The sequence below is a fragment of the Rhinoraja longicauda genome, chromosome 10, assembly GCF_053455715.1.
Source record: "Rhinoraja longicauda isolate Sanriku21f chromosome 10, sRhiLon1.1, whole genome shotgun sequence".
Lineage (NCBI taxonomy): Eukaryota > Metazoa > Chordata > Chondrichthyes > Rajiformes > Arhynchobatidae > Rhinoraja > Rhinoraja longicauda.
Genome location: NC_135962.1, coordinates 31,258,161 through 31,283,707, shown reverse-complemented (window position 1 = coordinate 31,283,707; position 25,547 = coordinate 31,258,161). Strand labels below are relative to the sequence as shown.

At 40.6% G+C, this 25,547-nt stretch overlaps 2 protein-coding genes across 14 annotated transcripts in view; one reads left to right on the top strand and one right to left on the bottom strand.

Annotated features, from left to right (window-relative positions):
• Positions 1-7,499: 7,499 nt before the first annotated feature.
• insm2 (insulinoma-associated 2) lies at positions 7,500-12,410 on the top strand. The gene has a single exon (XM_078406571.1). It carries the CDS (start codon positions 7,643-7,645, stop codon positions 9,074-9,076), a length of 1,434 nt encoding a protein of 477 aa, XP_078262697.1. The 5' UTR covers positions 7,500-7,642; the 3' UTR covers positions 9,077-12,410.
• Positions 12,411-15,164: 2,754 nt separating this feature from the next.
• The window catches only part of ralgapa1 (Ral GTPase activating protein catalytic subunit alpha 1), a 137,421-nt gene continuing 127,038 nt past the window's right edge, over positions 15,165-25,547 (bottom strand). For 6 of the 13 annotated variants that reach the window (XM_078406557.1, XM_078406562.1, XM_078406561.1 and 3 more), the window contains 2 exons: positions 18,074-18,188; positions 15,165-16,732 (listed from right to left, as the gene is read on the bottom strand). In XM_078406557.1, the coding sequence (XP_078262683.1) occupies positions 16,642-16,732; positions 18,074-18,188 (206 nt within the window). In that variant the 3' untranslated portion in view covers positions 15,165-16,641. The remainder of the gene's footprint in view (positions 16,733-18,073; positions 18,189-25,547) is intronic. The other 7 variants (XM_078406559.1, XM_078406566.1, XM_078406567.1 and 4 more) reach the window with 3 other exon arrangements.

Genomic DNA, 25,547 nt, shown 5'->3' with positions numbered 1-25,547 from the left:
CAAATGACATGGGTAGGACAAGGAATGAGGTCCTGCAGAATAAATATAGAGAGTTAAATACAGAGAATATGGGTTAAAAAGCAGGACCGAAGGGGTAGTAATCTCTGGTTTACTCCTGGAGCCTTATGTGAGTGTTGATAGGAACTGGAAGATAGCTCATGCAAATTTGTAGCTGAAGAATTGGTGCAGGGGGAAGGGATTCAAATGTTTGGACCATTGGGATCTCTTCTGGGGCAGGTGACCTGTATAAGAGGGATGGGTTACAGCTGAATAGAGGGGAACCAATATCCTGGTGGGCAGGTTTGCTAGTGCTACCTGGGGGTTAAATTAAATTGGCTGGGGAAGGCATCCAATAGAGGAGTGAGGCAGGTGAGAGACTGGAAGTTGGTATGGAAGATGATGATAGCAATTTCAGTAGACAGGATCGGCAAGCCAGGACTGTTGCATTCACGTCAATGAGAGAGTTCTGATGGGTGAGGCGGATGAACTCATGGCATGTGTCTGGGATGCTATAACCATTACATAAAAGTGGCTAAGGCAGGCAGCTAATGTTCAGGGGTGCAGTTGCTACAGATGAGATACAGTAGAAGAGGAGGGGGAGTTGTTTTACTGATTAAGGAGAACATAACAGCAGTAGTGCAGGATGACATTAATGATGGTTTATCCAGTGAGGCTATATGGGTTGAGGTGGGAAATAAAAATGGAATGATCATCTTGTTGGGAGTGTGCTGTAGTCCCCAAATAATCAACGGGAAGTATGAGAATTGTAGAAGCCCTGACTGAGATTTATGATTTGTCCTTAGAGACAGATTTGGTGTGGATGACTAGAGGGTGGCTATGTTGTGCCTCTATTTAAGAAGGGCTGCAAGGAAAAGCCAATGAGCCTAACATCTATGGTAAGTTAATGGAGAGGATTTTGATAGATAAGATAGACAGGGGCTGGTGATGGATGTATAGAGCGAGCTGCCAGAGGAGGTAGATGAAGCAGGTATTAAAACAGTATTTAAAAGACAATTGAACAGGTACATGAATAGGAAAGGTTTTGAGGAATATGGGCTAAACATGGGCAAATGGGGCGAGCTTAGGTGAGGTTTCATACTATATGACAATGACTGATCAGGTAGGTAAATTGAAAGACAAGACTAAGGAGGTCTGGTTGCGTTAGGCTGCTCTTTGCTGAGACAACGTCAGGAGCATTATGTGGAGCTCGGCTCCCCATACCTAACGAGGGAAACACCGTTGGAGACACAGGAAACTGCAGATGCTGGAATCTTGGTCATCCCTCTTCATTAGTCTGAAGAAGGGTTCCAACACAAAATGTCGGCTGCCCATTCCCTTCATATATGCTGCCTGACCCACTGAATTCCCCCAGCACTCTGTGTTTTGCTGCAAGGGATATAGTTGCCTTGGATGCAGTCTTGTATACGTTCACTGGTTTAATTCCTGAAATGGGAGGGTTAGCCATTGAGGAGAAGATGAGTTTAGAAGTCTGTGGGATGGTTTCTTTGCAAAATATAAGATTCGGAGAGGAAGCATAAAATGCTGGAAAATATTCAGCGCATCCGGAAGAGTTCTCAGTGAGTGAGGCGGAGCCCTCTGGTAGGCCTGGCTCACCACCGCAGATGTTAGGCCTGGCTCACCACCACAGACATTAGGCCTGGCTCACCACTGCAGACGTTAGGCCTGGCTCATCACTGCAGACGGCAGGCCTGGCTCACCACCGCAGATGGTAGGCCTGGCTCACCACCGCAGACATTAGGCCTGGCTCACCACCGCAGACATTAGGCCTGGCTCACCACCGCAGACGTTAGGCCTGGATCACCATCGCAGATGGTAGGCCTGGCTCACCACCGCAGACGTTGCCGGGACCTGGGCCACAAGAGCGAGGAGGGACCCGTGAGCAACTGTCAAGAGTGAGGTGGTCCATCGATGAGCGATGTGGGCCTTAAGGTTTTCAAGCGAGAGTCAGATTTAGCTCAGGGTTAAGGGAATCAAGGGATATGGGGGAAAAGCCGGAATGGGGTGCTGATTTTGGATGATCAGCCATGATCATTATGAATGGCGGTGCTGGCTTGAAGGGCTGAATGGCCTACTCCTGCACCTATTTTCTATGTTTCAATGTTTCAATGTTTCTCTCGAAGAGCAAGATGGGCCATTGGAAGCTGCTGGCAAATGCTCCATTATTCTATTGCAGGAGCCCTATACAACAAGTGACAGTGTGAGCTTCCATTTCGTTGTGTGCTCCTGAAAGTTCCTTTCTGCAGATCACAAAAATACAAAGGAATAGCAGCAGAGTTTGTCCCGGGTCGTTCAAGCCTGGCCTGCCATTCAATATGACCATGGCTGATTTATCCCAGGTCTCAACACTTTCTATATACCAGTTCCCATAACCCCCAATTGAATTAATGAAAAATACAGCATGGAAACAGACTCTTTGCCTCATTGAGACCATGCTGACCATCGATCACCCTTTCATACCAGTTCTATGTTATCCCACTTTTGCATCCAATCCCTACATGGTAGAGTAATTCGCAGCGGCCAAATAGCTTACAAATCTACACACCATTGGAATATGGGAGGAAACCGGAGCACCTGGAGGAAACCCATGCAGTCACACAGGGATAATGCGCAAACTCCACATAGACAGCACCCAAAGTCAAGATTGAACCTAGGTCCCTGGTGCTGTGAGGCAGAGAGTCAATAATATGACGGCCACAATCATATCTGTACTTTGGAAAATTCTAAGACAAGTTGTTGCTCTGAGACTATTATTTAAATAACCCACTTTGAAGCTCTGTTTCCATAAAATATACACCCCACATAACCGAGAAACAAATCAGAACAGGAACATGATTAACTGTGATGAAGCATTTCTAACTTCAAAGAGTTGCACTCATCCTTACACCAGGGACTCGTAGGAATTTGTTTCTTAATACTCATATTAGAATACTAAATGCACAACCACATTAGAGTCATGTCAATATTGTAACAGGAAACAGCAAAGGAGAGATTAATGAGGAAGAGCAGCAAGAGATGTCCCTCATCCCATAGAACACAGAACAGCATAGGAACAGGGTCTTCAGCTAACAATATCTGAGCCAAATATGATACCAATCCCCTCTGTCTGCATATGATCCATATCCCTCCACTCCCTGCATATATGTGTGCCCCATCTAAAACGCCACTATCATATCTGCTTGAACCACCACTCTTGCCAGGATGTTCCAGGCACCCACCACCCTCTGTGCAAAAAACCTGCCCCGTTCATCTCCTTTAAAGCATTCCCCATCTCACCATAAAGCTTTGCCCTCTAGTCTTTGACATTTGTCATTTGCACCCTCGGATACAGATTCTAACTGCCTACCCTATCTTTGTCTCTCATTATTTTTTATTCTTCTATCAGGTCTTCCCTCAACTTCTGTCATTCACTTTGCCAGACATTTCCCCACAAAACCCCTCTCTGCATCCGCCTCGCAATCCACTCGCTCAACCAATGGGTTGCGGAGCATCCTTCTCAAGATCAAGTGCCCCGAAAACTTATAGCCAGGGTCCCAACCCAAAATGTCGCCTTAAATCTGAACTCACATAAATTGCTTATGTGATCAAGCCTGCTTCAACCTTCAATGGCCCAGAATCACTCTTGGTCCAGCAATGCATGGACTTAAAGCGTCTCTGACCCATCTTCAAAGCTCTTCCTGGCCTCCTCGTTTCTTTTTCCTGTTACTCCCATAAACTCATCATCTCCTTGGGTCATTCCACACCCCAGTTTCTGGCTTTCTGTGCACTCTTGATGTTAAGCCCCACCGAGCCTTTCTTTCAGTCACCTTGGCTCTAAATGCCCTTAATCGCTCTGTCCGACCCCCCTCCCTTTTAGTTTTCACAGGCGCATGGCTGTGTGTGTAAATGCAAATAGCGAAGCCCAATGTATCAACTCGAGAGATGTTCAAAGCACCTCTCAGTCATGTTTATGTTGGCTTTCGACTATTTATCTCTCATTAGAAACAATAGCAATTAACACGAACTTCTGATACAACACGTGGTCTGAAGAAGGGTCTCGACCAGAAGGGTCACCCATTCCTTCTCTCCAGAGATGCTGCTTGTCCAGCTGAGCTTCTGTGTCTATCTACATGGCAACGTGGACGTTCTAATCCTCTCTACACCAAATCGTGGAAAAGCCATCATCCGAGTTCAGTTAATTCGCTCGCGGTGAAAAATAAAGCTTGGAAACAATGATTCGGATAACAAACCAATTCACCTGCTCAGGTCTCCTTAATCATTGACCAAGAAGCCACGACGTATAGAGTAGAGTTACAATTTGTATTGGCGAAGGCGTTGGTTTTTATTATATTCTAAACTAATCTCTGTTGGAAGGTCATTGTTATTTTGCGCTTTGCAGAGTGGGGAAGAGTTCTTCCGCGGCGCCTGTTCCAAACGGTGGCCTGTGCACCTCACTAGACCAAGTCCCGGTGCGCAGCGTGTGGCTGAGTGGCGATAGATTTTGTGGACAAGTAGCACAATGTTGTTAACAGGATGGACCCCTCCAGTGACGAGAGCGCGTCATATCGCTATCTTCAATTATATCCCTCATTATAATTTTCGAATTGATTCCTGAATTCTCACATGTTTCGTTTGATTACTTTCTGGTTTCCAAGGAAACTGTATTGTAATCAATTCCGTGCCGTTATTGTTTGCCGATATCCGTAAGTAGTTCGGACATCCCAACTTTATTTCATTAAGGACAAAGGATGCACAACATTTTCTTTAAAAAATAACGCAGTTTCTCCCTTTTAATCAGCGAACGCGTTGGTGATAGCAGGCTTTGACTCCTTGATTCCCACCCGAACACACAAGTACGATGTAGCTGTAAATCCTCGTGTAGAAATATATTAATATGCTGAAACCCGAATATTCACGGACGTGGAATGATTTGAGTCAAGTGGGGCAGCGGATTCCTGGTGGGGTTTATGCGGATCCAACATCCTGCGCTAACAGTGCAAAGAGCTAAAACAAATTTGCAGCAAGATCATAATCCAATTGTATCTCTGTACCCTTGTCTCCGACGAGGGGTGGTGATCAGATTTCAAATGAAAGGAAAAGTGTTTTAAAGATTTTTTTTATTACTGTAAGGATTGGAGTGATCAGAGTTAATCCCTCTGCGCCTGGCGCTGGCCAGCGGGAAAATGGGTACAGCTGTATGGAAATAAAGCGCCGGTGGTGAGCCGGAGATGGCAGATTACTGGACATAGATAGCGGAGCAAACTGGCCATTTCCCCAAATACCCCGGAATACGGGTACAATATTGATTCAAGCACGCAGATATTCAGTCAAGAACCGACGTTTATTATATCAAAGTAAGCAGGTTCTCCATTTCTACAATCCTGTATTCCTTATTTGATCACGAATGATCGTACAAAAGCTGTACGAACACCTCCTTTTTTGAAACGATAACATCAAAGAGAAATATGGGGCAAAGGTAAAAAAGCAGCACGTGTCATTAATACGCAGCGACACACTATGTATGGACAACAACAAACAGGCTACTCAGAACAGTGTCGTGATAAATACAATTATTTGACAACTAACTTAGATTGCAGGTGGGTTATAATATCCCACGAAAATGCGAAGTGTACATGACCTCGTCAATGCGCTTGATTGAATGTGCGGGTCTGAATGATATAATCCAAATTATTCATACTCTGGGCTGTATAACTGGAATATGAAAAGCTTTGTTGCTCTCTGTACATCGAATTTAAACACGGTCGAAATAAATACATATATCTTTACTTTTTTGAGTTTGCGTATAAACAGTTGATTTCAGCTATGGAAAATTCACTTTAAATAACAATATTTGTACAGCGTTGCCTGCTCTCGGCTTTACGAGTATTCCAGTGGAAATATTTCAGATGTCAAAACACAAACACTCTTTTATCATTCCGCATATTGTATAATTATCGGTCCACCGCCTCCTGTTGACACCTGTTGTATTCATTTTCTTGTTTAAAAATGGGATTCTAACAATGAGATATTCTGCAGATAGAAACATAATGCTGGAGTAACTCAACGGTACAGGCAGCATCTCTGGATACTCGGTGGTACAATCATACAATTTAGTAGTACCGCTTGTTACACTTCATTGTAAAAGACAGTTTTCCAAACTAGACCAAGGGTAAGAGAATTATTCCAGGTGTCGGAATTATTGTATAGTTGATCAGTAGTTTGATGTTTGGAAACATGTAAAATATGGTTTCTATCTAAAGCATAAATGTTATTGCACACAGTCTGCTCCCAGCCGAATTCTCTGCCTCAGAAGGCAGTGGAGGCCAATTCTCTGGGTGCTTTCGAGAGCTAGATACTCTTAAGGATAGCGGAGTCAGGGATATGGGGAGAAGGCAAGAACGGGATACTGATTGTGAATGATCAGCCATGATCACATTGAATGGCGGTGCTGGCTCGGAGGGCCGAATGGCTTATTCCTGCACCTATTGTCTATTATTGAATAGTACACTACCGCATATTGTAACGCACCCCCGCCAACAATTAAACAGCAGCCACAAGGAACCTCAGACGCTGAATTCCTACCTAGACCGTAAAATGCTGTAGTAACTCGGCAAGTCAGTTAAACAGACTTTTTGATTCAAAGCACGTTCAACCTTAGTATAGAAATCCAGCAAATGTATATAATTTCAAAACAATTATTAGACCGCCGAATCGTCCTAATCTAAAATGATCTGAGGACATCTCGTAGTTACAAGGCTTTACAGTTTGGTTCATTGATTGATGGAAAGATTGAAACAGGCCCACTCCGACCATCGATTACCCGTTCACACGAGTTCTACGTTATCCCACTTTGCATCCACTCCATATGCACGAAGGGAAATTTACAGAGGTCACTTAACCTATAAATCTACATGTATTTGGGATGTGAGAGGAAACAGAAGCGCCCGGAGAAAACCCACGCGGTCACAGGGAGCATGTGCAAACTTCACACAGATAGCACCAGAGGTCAGGATCGAACCCGGGTCTGCAAAGCTGTGAAGAAGCGGGTCTACCAATTACACCAAGGCATAATTTAAAAAAAAAGGTAATATTTACAAAGAACGAAACATGCATGTTGCTGTTAGCTGTTGCTGAAATGTGACCAGCCAACAGCGTCATGGCAACAGCTCCCCATTTAGGCAATGTTCGTGGCACGGCATATCGATTTATATACACTGGGAAGTTGGACATTATGTTATGTCACCTCTGGCAAGTGAGAAAAAGAGAACACGTAACTTCGTTAGGAGAGGGACGATCTTCTTTATCGCTGCTCTTTTATCTGCATGTGACGTTAGTGACGACTGTCACCGTACCTCACGCCACGGTCCACCCACTGTCTCCTCTCTCCTCCCTCCCCATGCTTCAATGTCCATGTCCTCTGATTGGACTACCCCCATTCTAAACAAAAGACTCCACTGTCATAAAAGGCAGGCAGCCACGCCGAGAGCCAGCCGGCCAGTGCTACTCTCTCTGCTCACTGCTTTGAACGGACTGGCAGTGCGGACATGCAGCCAAATACCCGACTCGTCGTCTGAAATCTCCTCCTTGCACTCGCCAAATCCAGGTTGGCTCACCTTTGGAACTAAGTATTCTCGCGAGTTTAAAGATGCCAAGAGGGTTCTTAGTTAAGAGGAACATTAAATCGTCTCCAGTTTCTTATAGGATTCGGACTGAGAGGGAGCCTCTGGAAATTCCTCCTGTAAGCGGGAATGTGGGGGCAACCGTACATTCCCTTGCCCTGCCAGAACCAAGCTCTCAGAGACACCCCACAGAGCAGTTTAAAGATAGATTTACACACGATAAAATGTTGGGAGCTGCCCACAGAATCGGTGCGCTAAAAGAGGAGCGTGCTTCAGATTATTTCTATACTACGTTTCCAGAGTATAGTATCTCTGGTTGGGCTGGTGTCTCTTACACGCCCATCAAACCTATTGACGAGGGACTTGACAACGCTTTCTGTGACACATGTTTAAGTCCATCTGCGTCAGACGAACCATTCGCTGCCACCGCCCCGTTAAACCCAGTGGAAAGGCTTTTGCACCAGCCAGCGCTTTCCCCTGCGACTGCCAAGTGTGGAGACCTGGCTCACCTCTGCTCATCTTTTCACGGGAGTAAGCCGCAAGTGCCAGAATCCTGTCACCGCAAGCACAAGAGCACCCCGAAGAAGCCCAAAGTAACAAGGAGACTGAATTTCGAAGACGAGATGTGCACTTCCCCGGTCTTGGGTCTACGGATCAAGGTAGATCCCAGGGACTGCAAGCTGTCGTCTGCGCAGGTGAACAAGCCGCTTGGGGAATTCATCTGCCAATTGTGTAAAGAGCAATACTCGGACTCGTTCTCTCTGGCCCAGCACAAATGCTCCAGGATCGTCCGTGTGGAGTACCGCTGCCTCGAGTGCGATAAAATGTTCAGCTGTCCAGCTAACCTGGCCTCTCACCGGCGCTGGCATAAACCCCGCACTGATCCAAACCCTCAGAGGGGCAGCCAGAAGTGCTCGGTGGAGCCGGGTTGCAAGGAGAACTCGGGGGAACCGGACCGCAGCACCAGGACCATGGACAGCGCCAGTAGCATCGACACAGCCAGGACCATGGATAGCGCCAAGGAGCCGGGCACCGCTATCCAGCGGTTGGACGGGCGCTTCCAATGCCGCTACTGCAGCAAGAGATTCCGTCGGCAGGCTTACCTGAGAAAGCACCTGAGCGCCCACGAAGCCGCCGGACCGAGCGTTCGCTGTCAGGTAGGGTCGGCCCGGATCCCCTTCCCTTGCCGGCTGTGCGGACTGGACCTGCAGACGGCCGAGACCCGGGACAAGCACCTCCTCTGGCATGCGGTGAGCAGTGGAGCGCCGGCTGTGCTCGGGCCCGGCTGCGGCGAGGAGCACTCCGACAAGGGCGACCTGAGAGCCTTGGTCTTCTGCTGCAAACACTGCCCGTCGACCTTTTTCAGCTCGCCCGGACTGACCAGGCACATCAACAAGTGGCACCCGTCAGAGAATAGGCAGGTCTTGCTTCTGCAGCTGCCCGCCTCGGCCGGCTGTTAATGTTACCGTAGCTTGCCTTCCCCATATTCCATCTTGGCGAAGAATTCTCTTACGATCAATTTTTGCTCATTGAAATGTAATCTAAAGCAGCGATTTGATATTATGACAGTATTATTCCACTTAGTGAACCTCGAACAGTTCGCTTAGATAACATTTCCAATTTTCTGAATACGTATTATACTTTTTCACTATTGGGCTTAGACATCAAACCCTTGACAGAAAATTATGTTACTTTTATTTTACGGTTGACTGGATGAGTGCTCCAATCATACAATTGATGTTGACTGATAATGAGGAACAGTGACAAAACATATTTCAGATAACCATTTGGTAAAATATTTGGTCGAATCTGTAACAGAATTTGATTCAACATAATCGTTGTGTTCCACGTTACGATAGATATTTCATATTACGGCATTTATTTAGACTTTAGCTATTTTTCAGCTCTCTGATACAACATACGTCTAAACAGTTAAGACTTTAAAGAACAAATCAGATTGTAATTTTCTCAGCTGGTATTTGCCAATTTCTTTTAATTGGTTGTTTGTTGAACTCTGTAGAATATATATTGACGTCCGAGAAAGAGATTAATTTGATTAACTGCAAATTCCACGGACCGGTCCTAATATCAGATACCAAAGACGCGTTTTCATTTCATAAGGCCCTTTCATAGCGCTAAGAAACAATTCAATTTACATAGTGCCTTTAAAACAATCTTTCTTTCCATTCTTTCATAGGTCCGCCCCTATTGTCATACCCCCATTGGGGTAATCCCTCTCCTCAAATCGTTAACGTCTTTGCGGTGAAGCTACTTATATTTCAGGCTGTTCGACGATTAAACGAAGAATAGCCAAGTACAGTTCCAAGTAGCGTGTGCCTTCGAAGGGAATTTGGCAGTGCTCTCAAGTAACCTTAATGAACTCAGCGGCAGAGGTTGCTCTTAATGGAAAGTGCATTCAAGATAAGCTACTGCATTGCATATTGACCATGTCGCACCGGTTCTGGAGAGCACGTTAGTCAGTCACACATTTGACTGTACTTGTAAATGATGGCATGGCTTGGAAATGTCAGGAAGTGTGTACCATATCACACAGTATTCTGCTTCTGACCTGTTCATGTGACCACAATATTTAGATACTGGTTCAGTTAAATTTCTCATCACTGTATCTCATAGAATGTTTTTTTTTTTAGATTTAGAGATACAGCGCGGAAACAGGCCCTTCGGCCCACCGGGTCCGCGCCGCCCAGCGATCCCCGCACACTAACACTATCCTACACCCACTAGGGACAATTTTTACATTTGCCCAGCCAATTAACCTACATACCTGTACGTCTTGGTGGTGGTATGGGATTCAGAAGAGTAATGTACGTAAACGTTAGCTGGAATTGGTTAGATTCTGTCTTATTGTTGATAATTTGTCTTTGGCTTGTGTGGCACTAATGTGAGGGAACCTATTAACCCAAGTTCGAATGATGGCAAAGTGTGTATGAAGGCAAAGTCTGTTTCATTGTCTAAAATATGCAAAAATGGAACTGAAGCAATGTTCACTGAATGAACCATTCAGTAATCCGTGAACATTGTCATACATTGCCATATGTTGAAATAGTCAGAGACGAGTGGATCGAAGATGGACTAGTATATTGTCGTGAGGAGTTCCTGCATCAATGACCTGGGTTGAAATGATTGGCCGCCAGCAGTTTTAATCAGTGTCCCTTGTACCAAGTTTGACTGGTCAATGGAGAGTTTCCTCCTAAGGCTTCTTTCCTTCTATGGGCTTCAATTTTACCATGGATTTTTGATATTTCACTCAGTCAAAGTCTGCCGTGATGAGACTTCCATCATATACCACAATACAACTCCTTTCTCCATCTTTGGAGCAAGGTCACAATGAGGTTTGGAGCAGAGTGGTCCTGGTAGAGACCAAAGTGGAACAGAAAATGAAATGATAAAGAAATGCCAATTGATACTGCAGTTAATAATCCCTTCCATCACTTTGCTGATGATTGAGAGGAATTTATGGTAATTTGCCAGATCAAATTTATCATCCTCTTTTGGTGGACCTGCTGGGCAATTTTTCACCTTTGTTGCAAAGTTTCTTGTATTATAGCTAAACTTGAAGATATTGTCAGAAAAAAACCTCATTGTTCTAGTCACATCTTCAATACTGCAGATTTCAGGCACCTAGTGTGCTTGGCTATAACTTGATTACACATGGAATGAGTCATATTAGCTGAAGACTGGTTCCTGTGGTAGTGACCAAGATAGATCATCCACTCAGACCTTCTAGTTCAATATGGTTATGCTCACTTTCAATCCATCTTTTACACTTGCATGCTGGATTCCACTACTGTTGAGGCTGCAAACATTATTGAAACAATTTTCTTGCATTGTTTAATTATTCACAACCATTCATGACTTCTTGCGACAAGACTGAAGATTTTCAATCTGACCTTCTGTTCATGATTGCTATGCTCCACTGACGGTATACTGTTACTGCTCTCCAGCTTGCAGCCAAACTTGTTTTGATGCCACACTCAAATTTAGGAGTGATGTCCTTGGGGTAAGCATTGTGTTCTACACTCATCATTGAACCAGGATGGCCCCTGATTTGATGTTAATGGTATAGTTAAATGGTTCTATATATGTTGAGCCATGACATTACAGGGATGCTCAGTGTTGAGGCATAGGGTTAGCATGATGGTCGTACCTCAGAGCATGAATTGGGTGTGAAGATAGGACATTTCCACAACTATTATGCATGTATTCTCCAGATTTATTTAATGGATCACATTTAAAGTTACCAGCTGCTGTGGTGGTATTTGAACTTTGCTCCAAATATCACTTCCCCAGTTATTTTTTCTTCTTTATGTAGCCCATCATTCAATTGTATCTGCATTTTATGCACCTAACATGACAGTACACTATTCACTATTTTTCCCTGGAATACTCAGTAAAACTTTGGAATTACAATTGGCTTTTATAGTCCAACCACCCACTCTTAATAAATAGTGCAATTTAAATTTAAGAAGCACTCAAGCCCCAATATAGACCTCTGTGCCTCTGATCAGATATACACACATCATATGATGCTAGTATCTTCTACAGGTTAACAATGCTTTGCCAATACATTTAAATATGTGGATTATTTAGTATTTACAGATTCAGGATTTTATATATAAATCAATTTAATATTATTTTTTCAACAACTTTCCACTTTATTCCTATTTATATTAATTGCTTTTCAGTGATGAATTAAACAGTGATTTTATCTCCCCAATGCATGCAGCATGAGAACATATTTCTTTCAGTGCTTTTATTTTGCCATTGAAAAAAACGAAGTAAATTAAAAATATTTAAAATATTAAAATCTAAATATTTTAAATTTAACAATATATTTTCATGTTATTTGGTAACTATTCCTTTGTATTATAATCTGAGATTATATTTTCATTTATATTCAGTAGTGGTCTATTAATGATGGCAATTGCAACTCTGAGAACTGTAATAGGAACAAATTGCATTTGAAAGATGATCTATTTATTTTAGCTAAACTAAAAGTTAGTATTAACTTTGCACACTTTGTGTAAGTAAATACAATTATTTCATAATTCTGCCAAATCAAAATTTTGCTGATTTATGCCAGGCTTTTAATCTCAAAGAGAGGGAAAATAAAGTGTACACAGTAGAACGAAAACATTATAAAACAATACTATTGGGATACAATGAATAACAAAATATTCCAATATTTTACAAGAGATACAAAGTTATTCACTACTGGAATGACAACTGGAGGTCTGGACCATTATTTCAGGGAAGAGTTGAATTCCACGGGGAATACGTGCAAGTAACTGAATACTAGAGGACAAAGGTGAAGAGTTTAAACATGTGCAGGGCAAGTTTTGTTTTTGCACAGAGGGTGGCGACTGTCTGGAATAAGCTGTCGGGGTGGTGTTAGAGGCAGATATGGTAGTGGCATTTAAGAGACATTTGAATAGGCATCTAAATAGGCATTTTATGTGATTTGGTCGGCATAATGTTCGGCAGAGACATTGTAGGTCAAAGGACCTGTGCTGTACTCTTATATGTTCTAATAATTTTGTGATTTAAAAAAAAATGTCAGTCTCAATAATGTAAACCATGGAACTAACAAATTGCGATTAAAAAACCCATTTTCCTTCAGAGAAGGAAAACTGCCATTCTTCCTCATGTTGGTCTATAAGTGACTCGAGTCGTTCAAATATGGGAGAAGGCAGGAGAATGGGGTTAGGAGGGATGGGATAGATCAGCTATGCACGAATGGCTGAGTAGACTTGATGGGCTGAATGGCCTAATTCTGCTCCGATTACTTATGACCTTTTATGGTTGATTCTGCACAGTTCAGGGGCAATTTGGGAATAAACAATTAAGTTGACTCATTCAGCCATGTTCACATATATATAAACAAAAATACTCTCCTGTGGAATATATACCTACATGATTTATTGCCTATACTGAACAGGTTTGATAAGGATAACTATCCATACTATATTTAATTCTATAGAAGTGTTGTCATTTATGTTACCAAGAATAATTGCAAACTGCAAGTTCTGAAAACCATTAAAAACATCTGCAATTAAATATTTTTCACATTTATGTTTATGTATATTATAAAGTATGTCCCATACATGATGTAAATGATTGCACATTTGCAATTGTCTGTTTAGTGCTGAAGTATCAAATCAGATTCAAATGTAATATTTCTACACGAGTGGACTGTATGCTGTCAGTGATTCACACACATGAATAGTTTCTATTCCATTAATTTTCTTAAACTGCTTCATGTCACTTAAGCTGTTTTAATAAACAATTGCTTAAAATAATTGAATTAGTGATGCTGTTAATATTGAAAGCTGAAAATTTGATATAATTAACTTTAATGCCTTACAACTGAGGATGTGGTTAATTTGTACATGGTCAAATTCAGGAAGTATATTACAGAACAAATCAGGGCAGTGTCATATCATTAGAAGGGAAAGGTGGTTAATTTCCAAAGATAATCTTTAAGATGCTGAAAATTAGCGAATACAAATTTTATAGTTTTCCTTAGCTTCTAAGAATATTTACAGCTGTAAAGAATTAATGAATAGGGAATTACATTTAAGTTTATATCTTTTATGTTGAATCACAGATTTGCAAATCATGGGAATTTTCTGCCTGGGAAATAGATAAAAATAGACTTGACAAATGTGTTTTTGTATAATAAAATAAAAACTCCACAATGATCAGTCACAAGCTCTGAGATGATTCATTATTCAGTTGCTGCTTTTGCCACAGTAGCACTGTGCAGATTAGAGTTCTTGCAATTTCAATGTTTTGGAAGAAATGCTTTAGGACTACAATAAATTACCTGGTTAATTCCATAGGTTATCAATATTATTTTATTCAGGAAGTGAATTTTAAGATTAATAAAATGTGCTTAAGTCTGAATTGTGGTCAAGTCTGAATTGTGTATGAATTCTTATAATGTGCTAGGATTTATTATGACTGGAAAATGTGTTTGAATAGAATTGCTTAAGATCTCAGTACCCTTGCCCAATACCAATTCTTTGGAGTATGAATTTGTGTTGATATTTTTAAAAAGCAATACATCAGGGCGAAGTGCAAAACCAAATGCTCTCTTGGGATAAATAAAAAAAATACAAACCATATTTAAAAATAAACTACTTTAACAGATATCATGAATTGCAAACTACTGACAGCTATAGGTTTTGAATTATGACATAATTAAACATAACAGTATGGAATAGTAAATTATCTGGTCCATCGTTTTTTTAAGCCATCAGCAATTAAGAGGAACCAATGAATACGAGAACATTATACTGCGGTTCTTCATACACAAGCTGTTACAACACATGTCCTGTTTACAACATATTGGCTACATTTAAAAAAGTACTAAACCTCTGTATTAAAGAATACGTTATCAATGTAATACTTTTGAACAACATTGATATTTCATTATTTTGAATAAGATGGATGGAGCAAATGTAGAAAACATAGTGAATGATAATTTTACACATTTAAATGGTTTCTATTACTTAATATAGGAAAACATTTACAGGTGCTCAAAAATGAATTAGAACTTTAAAAAAATTGATAACAAAATGTATTCGAAAGGTGTGGTAAGAATATTTTTTATTGCAATATTCAACAGCACATCTTTCTTCAGCCATTACAAATCTTAGACAACTACATGAATGACATTACATAATATATATATTTTACCTTATGACCTATTTACACATGCAGTTAGTACTGATATCATGCTACATACTGTTAGTAGTAACATTCCAATTTGCCTACAAAATTTGAATAATGGTACCTCATCGGAATATACATCAAAACAGCTGGAATGTGCATTAAGGTGCACCTCAGCAATTTAACGTTGACTCAATTGAAGTCCAATTGATTATACAGATACTCTTGATGATCCCTTTTATCTTCAGTGAACAGATCACAGAAAAATGAAAATAGAGTGCAAGTCCCAGAAGAGCACATCTAAATACTTACAGAATTTTCAATGTTTGAATAATAACTTTCACCTTGGATCTCATCTGGTTTCACTTTCTATAGTTTCCTGGTTGGAAGCCATGCACAAAGTAAATAGTGTAACTCAGTTGCATTTTCAGTGTATTAAGCATTGGTACGTGTGTGGGTATGTATATATATATATATATATACACACACACACTTATACATATACACACACACACGTGTATATATATTTGTGTGTGTGGGTGTGTATGTGTACGCATGCACGCACGTATGTGTGTGGGGGCGCACATGATATGTCAGTGCTTCAAATAAAAAGCAAGTCTATACATTTCAGCACGAGGTTAATTTTCCTCATAAGCCTATCTTTATAGTTGAAATGCTGAGAGACCATTTACATTCATTGGGAAAATTCATATTTTATAATTTAAAATGAAAATATTCTGTACATGTTCTGTGCCATAAGAGTGATTTGGTGAATATATTCTTAAACATAACTTTACATTTACGTACAAACTGAAAATTTACTTTACATTCTTGAATTGTGCACAAGAAATCGGAAATGTTTCTACTGAAAAATCAAAACTATGTACAAAGTAGATAATATACAGTAAGCAAAGTTATCATAATTTCCAAGTGACAATACCCAATAACTAATGGGCTATTCAGTTTAACTAGCCAAATACAATATGACAGTAAATATACAGGTAAGTGATCAAGTGGGTGCAGGGCAGCTGCACTGTACATCAAAGCATAGGTTGCTAAAATATATATTTTGGTAAGCTAAAAATAGAACTCCAGTGTTCTTAATTTTAAAAAAATACAAAGAACAGGTTTCAAATGAATATGGAGTGGCAAATACACATCTAATAATTAGTAAGTGGCAAAACATTTGGTTTAACAGCAACATAACAGGAGAAAAAAAACCCATTTACAAGGCTAGTTTGAAGAGTGTAATTATTTGTAATGAAGTGGTCGTTAGGATTTATTAGCTGAACCAGAAGAACGGCGCAATTTCATGGACATACGACTCTTGCTAGCACGAGGTGACATTGGAGAGGCTAAGTCGATCCCGTCCACCCCCTGTGCTGCAGGACTTTCGACCTGCTGATTCTCTGGGCATGAGCCTACAAAACAGTGGAAAAGAAAGTAATATTTGTATGCAAGATAATCTTGTGGCTTGTTCTTTGTAAATATATTAAATAAAACTTTTAATATAAGCCGTAAGAGACCAACAATGTTTTTTCAGAAACTAAACCTTTTTTAATATTGTGAAAAGGACAGAATATATTTGGAAAATTACATTAAGTAGCCAATTTATATATTAAATTCTGTTGTTAAAAGACACAATGGTGATGCATGCTTCAAAGAAAAGTAGTGAACATGTATTATAGTAAGTGAGGAATTGGGTAGCTTTCACCCCACACCCAGTAAAGTACAAGCACAAGAGTATCATTCCATGTTCGGCAGTGACTATGCAATGTCAAATGGACCAGTCCTGGTTTAGTGAAAATGAAAGAGGAAATATGATGATTTTCTGCGGGGCTCTGTAAGCAGAATTCATTAATGATTAAAAATGAGACAATTGTGTCATCATGTCATAGAAACATAGGTGCAGGGGTGGGCCATTCAGCCCTTCGAGCCAGCACCGACCACCATTCAATATGATCATGGATGATCATCTAAAATCAGTATCCCGTTCCTGCTTTTCCCCCGTATCCCTTTAGCCCTAAGAGCTAAGTCTAACTCTCTCTTGAAATGTCATTGATATTAAACCAGATAAAAATGTATTCCCATTGTGGGTGGAAGATAAAGTAAAATTTATTTATAACAATGTTGAAAATAACATCAACAAATTCCAACTTGAAATTAAGAATAAACATTAAACATGTTAAATTAGAACTACCAGTCTAGCACATTGACACTGAATTGAGACTTAATTCAAGTTTATAACATGACTGAGGCAAAATGGAAGCTTGATTAAATCTGCAGCATAACTGAATGTAATTAAGCTTAAACTAAAAGGACAAATTAATTTGGACTGATGAGATGCATTTGAAAAATATAATAAATAATAACAATGACATGTGCTTAGTTAATTAAACTTGGAGGGATATCCAATTTAGGATATATAATAATTCTGGATGTAGAATACAACTGAAATATGTCTTCAACAAAGACAGACACCTTAGCTGTAAAACCTATTTTGGACCCATTTTTATTAAAAATGAAATTTTGATTTCACAATATTTTAGCAAGAAAAATATTTATCATTGTTCGACAGTCTAAATTAAAGCATTATTTGGACTGGAAATGTAATTCTAAGAAACATTTAAAATTATATAAATATAATGAACACATTCTTTTGCACAAAAATATTAAAATACATGTCTTTCAATTACCAAATGTTAATTGAGAAATTAAAAATGACATGTTGAACAATTAAAAAAAAAAATTGCACAGCATACCATTCATAGCTAGCGTGAATGACCTTCCGTTTCAAGCCTTTGCCCTTTACCTTGATGAGCCCAATGTTTTCTAGTGGAGGTTTAGGAAGAAGAAGAAATATCACAGCATTTCTTTCTTTAAAATGAAGAAAATGAAGCAAAAAAAAAGTGAAACGGACAAGAATAGGAAAAAGAGAAAAAAGAGAACAGGTGTGAGAACTGACACAAATATTAAAGTTGAAGGGCATTAATAATTAGAGCGCAGAACAGAGATAATGAGTGGAATTCCTGATGCCATACTTCAGTAGTTTGTACTTGAACACCTTTTAAACAGAAGTTAAAGCTAGCTGTTAAATACTGTGGGAAACTAGGATATTTAGGGAACCATACACATTTTGAATATTGAACATTTTGTAAAGAACACCTACGAGGTACTCAACAGAAAAGCACTTTTAGACCTTAAAATCAAAGAAGAGCTTTATATGAAAGATTTAGACTTAAAGAATAATTGTTGATTGCAGTAGGTAGGGGTGATTTGCTGTCGACAATTCAGTTATATTAAAATATCAAATACAAGCAGGAGATCTCTGTGTTTGAAGTAAATAATACTGGAACAATCATACATGTAAAACGTTTAGCACTGCATGTGTCACACGACAATTGGTTGTATATTTAAGGGAGCAAAGGCACAAGTATAAAAAGATATTAACTTTCCACCGGTCCAGAATTGCCTCATTATACTGCACCCCTTCAATCTGACTGCAGTTAATGGATGGGTGGGATCCCCAAGGACTGTGATTCACTGTTTGCCCGTTTTTATTAAATAAAAAATATAATATCATGTTCCACATTAAAATCTGCCCACTGAACATTCCTTTCAAATACTGGATATGAAGATACTCGGGAGGCAGAGAGAAAGCAATAGAGGCACAGAGAGAGAGGTCACAGAATGATAAAATGTCATAGCACAGGTGGCAGGCATTTAGTTAGCTGTTTTCAATGTCATATGAGAGGAAAAGCTTTTTAAGAACAGTTCCCAGCTTTCAAACACTAGCCCCAAAGATTACTGTGCCTCAATGCTCAGAGTACATTTTGAATACAATGTTTATTTCTGCTCTTTCCCTTTCAATGAGTTCTGTAGCTCCATCAATTTCTAGGTATTCATCTACCTCAATATCCCTCTAATCCTATTAACAACTGCATTATGGCCACACTTCCATTTAGTGATCTCTCTGCTCTTGGAAGTAAATACCACTTATTTATTCTGTCTCGGTCTTTCATAATTTTATACACCACAATTAACTATCACACTAATTTGTTTTCAAGGAACAACCTGAACGAATGAATCTCCCCTTCGAGCCAGCACCGCCATTCATTGTGATCATGGCTGATCGTCCCCAATCAATACCCCGTGCCTGCCTTCTCCCCACATCCCTTGATTCCACTAGCCTCTAGAGCTATATCTAACTCTCTCTTAAATCCATCCAGTGATTTGGCTTCCACTGCCCTCTGTGGCAGCGAATTCAACAAATTCACAATTCTCTGGGTGAAAAAGTATTTTCTCACCTCAGTTTTAAATGGCCTCCCCTTTATTCTAAGACTGTGGTCCCTGGTTCTGGACTCGCCTAACATTGGGAACATTTTTCCTGCATCTAGCTTGTCCAGTCCTTTTATAATTTTATATGTTTCTATAAGATCCCCTCTCATCCTTCTAAACTCCAGTGAATACAAGCCTACTCTTTTCAATCTTTCCTCATATGTCAGTCCCGCCACCCCAGGGATCAATCTCGTGAACCTACACTGCACTGCCTCAATTACAAGGATGTCCTTCCTCAAATTAGGAGACCAAAACTGTACGCAATACTCCAGATGTGGTCTTACCAGGGTCCTATACAACTGCAGAAGAACCTCTTTACTCCTATACTGAAATCCTCTTGTTATGAAGGCCAACATTCCATTAGCTTTCTTCACTGCCTGCACGCCAACTTTCAGTGTCTGGCGACACCCAGGTCTCGCTGCACCTCCCCCTTACCTAACCTAACCTAACTCCATTGAGATAATAATCTGCCTCCTTGTTTCTGCCGCCAAAGTGGATAACCTCACATTTATCTACATTATACTGCATCTGCCATTGCATTCCTTGACTGACCAGAGTATTGTAGTGCTACAAGGTAGAAGACAGATAACAGATCAAACTGTGCCATTTATTGAACTACAAATGTCAAGCAACAGCTACGAAAGAAATAATTTATTTAGCACCTTTGCATCCTCAAGATGGCCCAGTGTCTTCAACAAGGGAATGCTTCATGCAATGTGCATGCAGCAAGCTCCATAAACAGCATTATTACAATGGCCAGGATCCTACTTGAACCGATCCAGTACTAGTTGCTTATGCTCACCCCAACGCATGTTTTGTTACTGAGCTTCCTTTGTGTGGGGTGAATGAGCTGGAGGCTTTACTGCTGCATTAGTACTCTGAGGCATAGTAATCCACTAGTGGCAACTCAGCCTCTACTGGCAGATCCCAAAGCCCTGCCCAGGGACCACTGTGATGGCCTTCTGACAACTCATGGCATTTGAACTGATTTTTTAAATGGATTTGATAATTGTATTAGAATAAAAGGATGTACCTTTAGTAAAGAGATGAGGAGGAATTTGAGGAATTTTAATGTCATCTACTAATTATTGAGCATGTCACCCTTATTAACCATATAACCATATAACAATTACAGCACGGAAACAGGCCCGTTCGGCCCTACCAGTCCACGCCGACCACTTTCTCTGACCTAGTCTCATCTACCTGCTCTCAGACCATAACCCTCCAATCCCCTCCCATCCATATACCTATCCAATTTACTCTTAAATAATAAAATCGAGCCTGCCTCCACCACTTCCATCGGAAGCTCATTCCACACAGCCACCACCCTCTGAGTAAAGAAGTTACCCCTCATGTTACCCCTAAACTTTTGTCCCTTAATTCTGAAGTTATGTCCCCTTGTTGGAATCTTCCCCACTCTCAAAGGAAAAAGCCTACCCATGTCAACTCTGTAGGTCCCTCTTAAAATTTTAAAAACCTCTATCACGTCCCCCCTCAACCTTCTACACTCCAAAGAATAAAGACCCAACCTGTTCAACCTCACTCTGTAGCTTAAGTGCTGAAACCCAGGCAACATTCTAGTAAATCTCCTCTGTACCCTCTCCATTTTGTTGACATCCTTCCTATAATTTGGCGACCAGAACTGCACACCATACTCCAGATTCGGCCTCACCAATGCCCTGTACAATTTCAACATTACATCCCAACTTCTATATTCGATGCTCTGATTTATAAAGGCAAGCATACCAAACGCCTTCTTCACCACCCTATCCACATGAGATTCCACCTTCAGGGAACAATGCACAGTTATTCCCAGATCCCTCTGTTCCACTGTATTCCTCAATTCCCTACCATTTACCCTGTACGTCCTATTTTGATTTGTCCTACCAAAATGCAGCATCTCACACTTATCAGCATTAAACTCCATCTGCCATCTTTCAGCCCACCCTTCCAAAAGGCCCAAGTCTCTCTGTAGACTTTGAAAATCTACTTCATTATTAACTACACCACCTATCTTAGTATCATCTGCATACTTACTAATCCAATTTGCCACACCATCATCCAGATCATTAATGTAAATGACAAACAACAGTTGACCCAACACAGATCCCTGGGGCACTCCACTAGACACTGGCCTCCAACCTGACATACAGTTGTCAACCATTACCCTCTGGTATCTCCCATTCAGCCATTGTTGAATCCATCTTGCAACCTCACTATTAATACCCAACGATTTAACCTTCTTAATCAACCTTCCATGTGGAACCTTGTCAAATGCCTTACTGAAGTCCATATAGACAACATCCACAGCCTTGCCCTTATCAATTTCCCTGGTAACCTCTTCAAAAAATTCAAGAAGATTAGTCAAACATGACCTTCCAGGCACAAATCCATGTTGACTGTTTGACTGTTTCTAATCAGGCCTTGTTTATCCATGTGATTATATATATTGTCCCTAAGTATCTTTTCCATTAATTTTCCCACCACAGACGTCAAACTAACAGGTCTATAATTGCTAGGTTTACTTTTAGAACCTTTTTTAAACAAAGGCACAACATGCGCAATGCGCCAATCTTCCGGCACCATCCCCGTTTCTAATGACGGTTGAAATATTTCCGTCATAGCCCCTGCTATTTCTGCACTAACTTCCCTCAATGTCCTAGGGAATATCCTATCAGGACCTGGAGACTTATCCACTTTTATATTTTTCAAAAGTGTCCGTACCTCCTCTTCTTTGATTCTCATAATTTCCATCACTACTCTACTTGTTTCGCTTACCTCACATAATTCAATATCCTTCTCCTCGGTGAATACCGAAGAAAAGAAATTGTTTAATATCTCCCCCATTTCTTCCGGCTCAGCACATAGCTGTCCACTCTGACTCTCTAATGGACCAATTTTATCCCTCGCTATCCTTTTGCTATTGACATATCTATAGAACCCCTTGGGGTTTACTTTTACATTACTTGCCAAAGCAACCTCATATCTCTTTTTCGCTTTTCTAATTTCCTTCTTAAGATTCCTTTTACATTCTTTATATTCCTCAAGAACCTCATTTACTCCCTGCCGCTTATATTTATTGTATATCTCCCTCTTTTTCCGAACCAAGTGTCCAATTTCCCTGGAAAACCACGGCTCTTTCAAATTATTATTCTTTCCTTTCCACCGAACAGGGACATAAAGACTCTGTACTCTCAAAATTTCACCTTTAAATATCCTCCATTTCTCTATTATATCCTTTTCATAAAACAAAATGTCCCATTTCACTCCTTTTAAATCCTTTCTCATCTCCTCAAAATTAGCCTTTCTCCAATCCAAAATCTCAACCCTTGGTCCAGATTTGACCTTCTCCATAATTATATTGAAACTAATGGCATTGTGATCACTAGACCCAAAGTGCTCCTCAACACATACCTCCGTCACCTGACCCATCTCATTTCCTAACAGGAGGTCCAACACTGCCCCTTCTCTGGTAGGTACCTCTACGTATTGCTGCAAAAAACTATCCTGCACACATTTTACAAACTCCAAACCATCCAGCCCTTTAACAGAATGTGATTCCCAGTCTATGTACGGAAAATTGAAATCACCCACAATCACTACTCTGTGCTTACTACTACTTATTCTCATCCAAATCATTAATATAAATAGCAAACAACATTTTGTACCAATCTATGTGACAGTTATAGGCCTCCTGTCTAAAAATAACCCTCTATCACCACTTTCTGTCTCCAACCTTCAAGTCAATTTCGTATTCAACTGACTAGCTCACCCTGCTCTCCCTTACTATTCCTTACCTTTCCAAATGCAGTAAATCTTGTCTTTCAGAATCCCCTCCCATGCCTCGGGCAGTAGTGGTGCAGCGGTCAAGTTGGTGCCTTACAGCTCTGGAGACCAGAGTTTGATCCTGACTATCTGCATGGAGTTTGTCTGTTCTCCCTGTGACTGTGTAGGGTTTTCTCCGGGTACTCCGGTTACCTCCCACACGCCAAAGACATACAGGTTTGTAAGTTAATTGACCTGTAAATTGTCCCTCATACATCGGATAATGCTAGTGTACGGGATGATCGGTGATCGGCGTGGACTCGATGACCCTGTTTCCATGCAATATCTTTAAACTATAAAGACTAAAGAAAAGTTACCACCAATTTTAGGTTCACCAATCTAGATCGCAGACTTTTCCTTGCAGCCTTTCTTAGATACGGTGTTTGCTCCCTCCAGAGTTTTAGCACCTCATCGATGATACAAAATGATACAAATTTTGTTGATACAAATTTCTGTCAGGTGTCCTGAAAATCTTTCCCCTAATATCCCAGGATACACTCGGCCTGGGTGAGAGTTCTAGATGGAGCAATGGTTATAAGACTAAACAACATTTAAGTTACCGAAAGACACAAACATAGAAAGACACCACGCTTCAGCTACAGTTGCAAAAAGCTGTGCTCCAGGAGTAGCTGCACCTCACACCACTCTAACTAGCAGCCATCTCAAAATAGCCATTCACAAAATAAAACACGTTAAATTCAATCCAGATAACTATTGTCCAAGCAGTCCACTCTAAATAATGAAAGCGATAAGTTGTGTCAATGACAGTGCTTTGAAGCAGTTTTTGCTCACTACCAATGTGATTCTCTGATGGCAGTTTGTGTGTGAACTCCAGAGTGAAGCCACATGTAAACCGGAGGAACAGTATCTAAGTCCCCATGGGCAGCTTACAAATCAATAGTATGAGTATTGAATTCTGCAATTTTAGGTAACATCCCCTCTTTTTTTCCCCATCTCTCTCGTGGCCTCCTCCCCCCACAGTAGTGTGCACCCATTTCTCCCACCAAAATGCACCACCCCCCCCCCTCATTCTATCCCCCCCACCCCCTTTCACCTACAACTCTTCCTGCAAATATTTATTGCTGCTCCATGGGCGTATCTTCACAAAGAAAGAATCTTGTGTTCGTGATGCAGCTCAAAACTTTATTTTTTGTTTTAAATTATTTTGCGTTGTTTTAATACAGTAGTCCTTAGTTTCTAATAATTTTTAATCCATTAACTAAGCTTTTAAATGTTTCCAAATACATTTCTCTGAATGAAGTTGAGCCTCCAGCCTTGCCTCGTGATAGAGGACATTTTGGAGCAGGGCGTCAGTATTACGATGCCCGAGCCGCACTAAACACCGCTGCAGGTCTCCCAGACAGAGAAGTTCAGCTTGATCAACCTTGCCTGGTTTTGGTTAATGCAGGGAGAATAGACATGCTAGATTCAATTCAATTTGGTCCATCATGTTTTTCCCTCTCCTTTGTCCCTACAACAGAACATGTTTTTAAGTCTTGTAAATAATAATTAGATTCCTTGGTGAGGGAGTCCAGAAGTAGTGGAGCATAACTCCAGTTTACCTGGGACCGGAGAAGTTATTTAATTGAAAAAGATTCTAGGTCTTTGGAATTCTCTACCATTGAGGGCTGTGGAATCTTAATTGATGGCATAGAAACATAGAAAATACATGCCATTCAGAGAGCACATTGGCCATTCAGGCCTTCGAGCCAGCACCACCATTCAATATGATCATGGCTGATCATCTAAAATCAGTACCCCGTTTCTGCTTTTTCCCCATATCCTTTGTTTCCTTTAGCCCTAAGAACTAAATCTACCTCCTTCTTGAAAACATCCAATGAATTGGCCTCCACTGCCTTCCGTGGCAGAGAATCCCACAGATTCACAACTCTCTGGGTGAAAAGGTTTTTCCTATCACAGTCCTAAATGGCCTACCCCTTATTCTTAATCTGTGACCCTTGGTTCTGAACACCCCCAACATCGGGAACATTTTTTCTGCATCTAGCGTGTCCAATCCTTTAAGAATTTTATATGTTTCCATGAGATCTCCTCTCATCCTAAATTCCAGTGAAT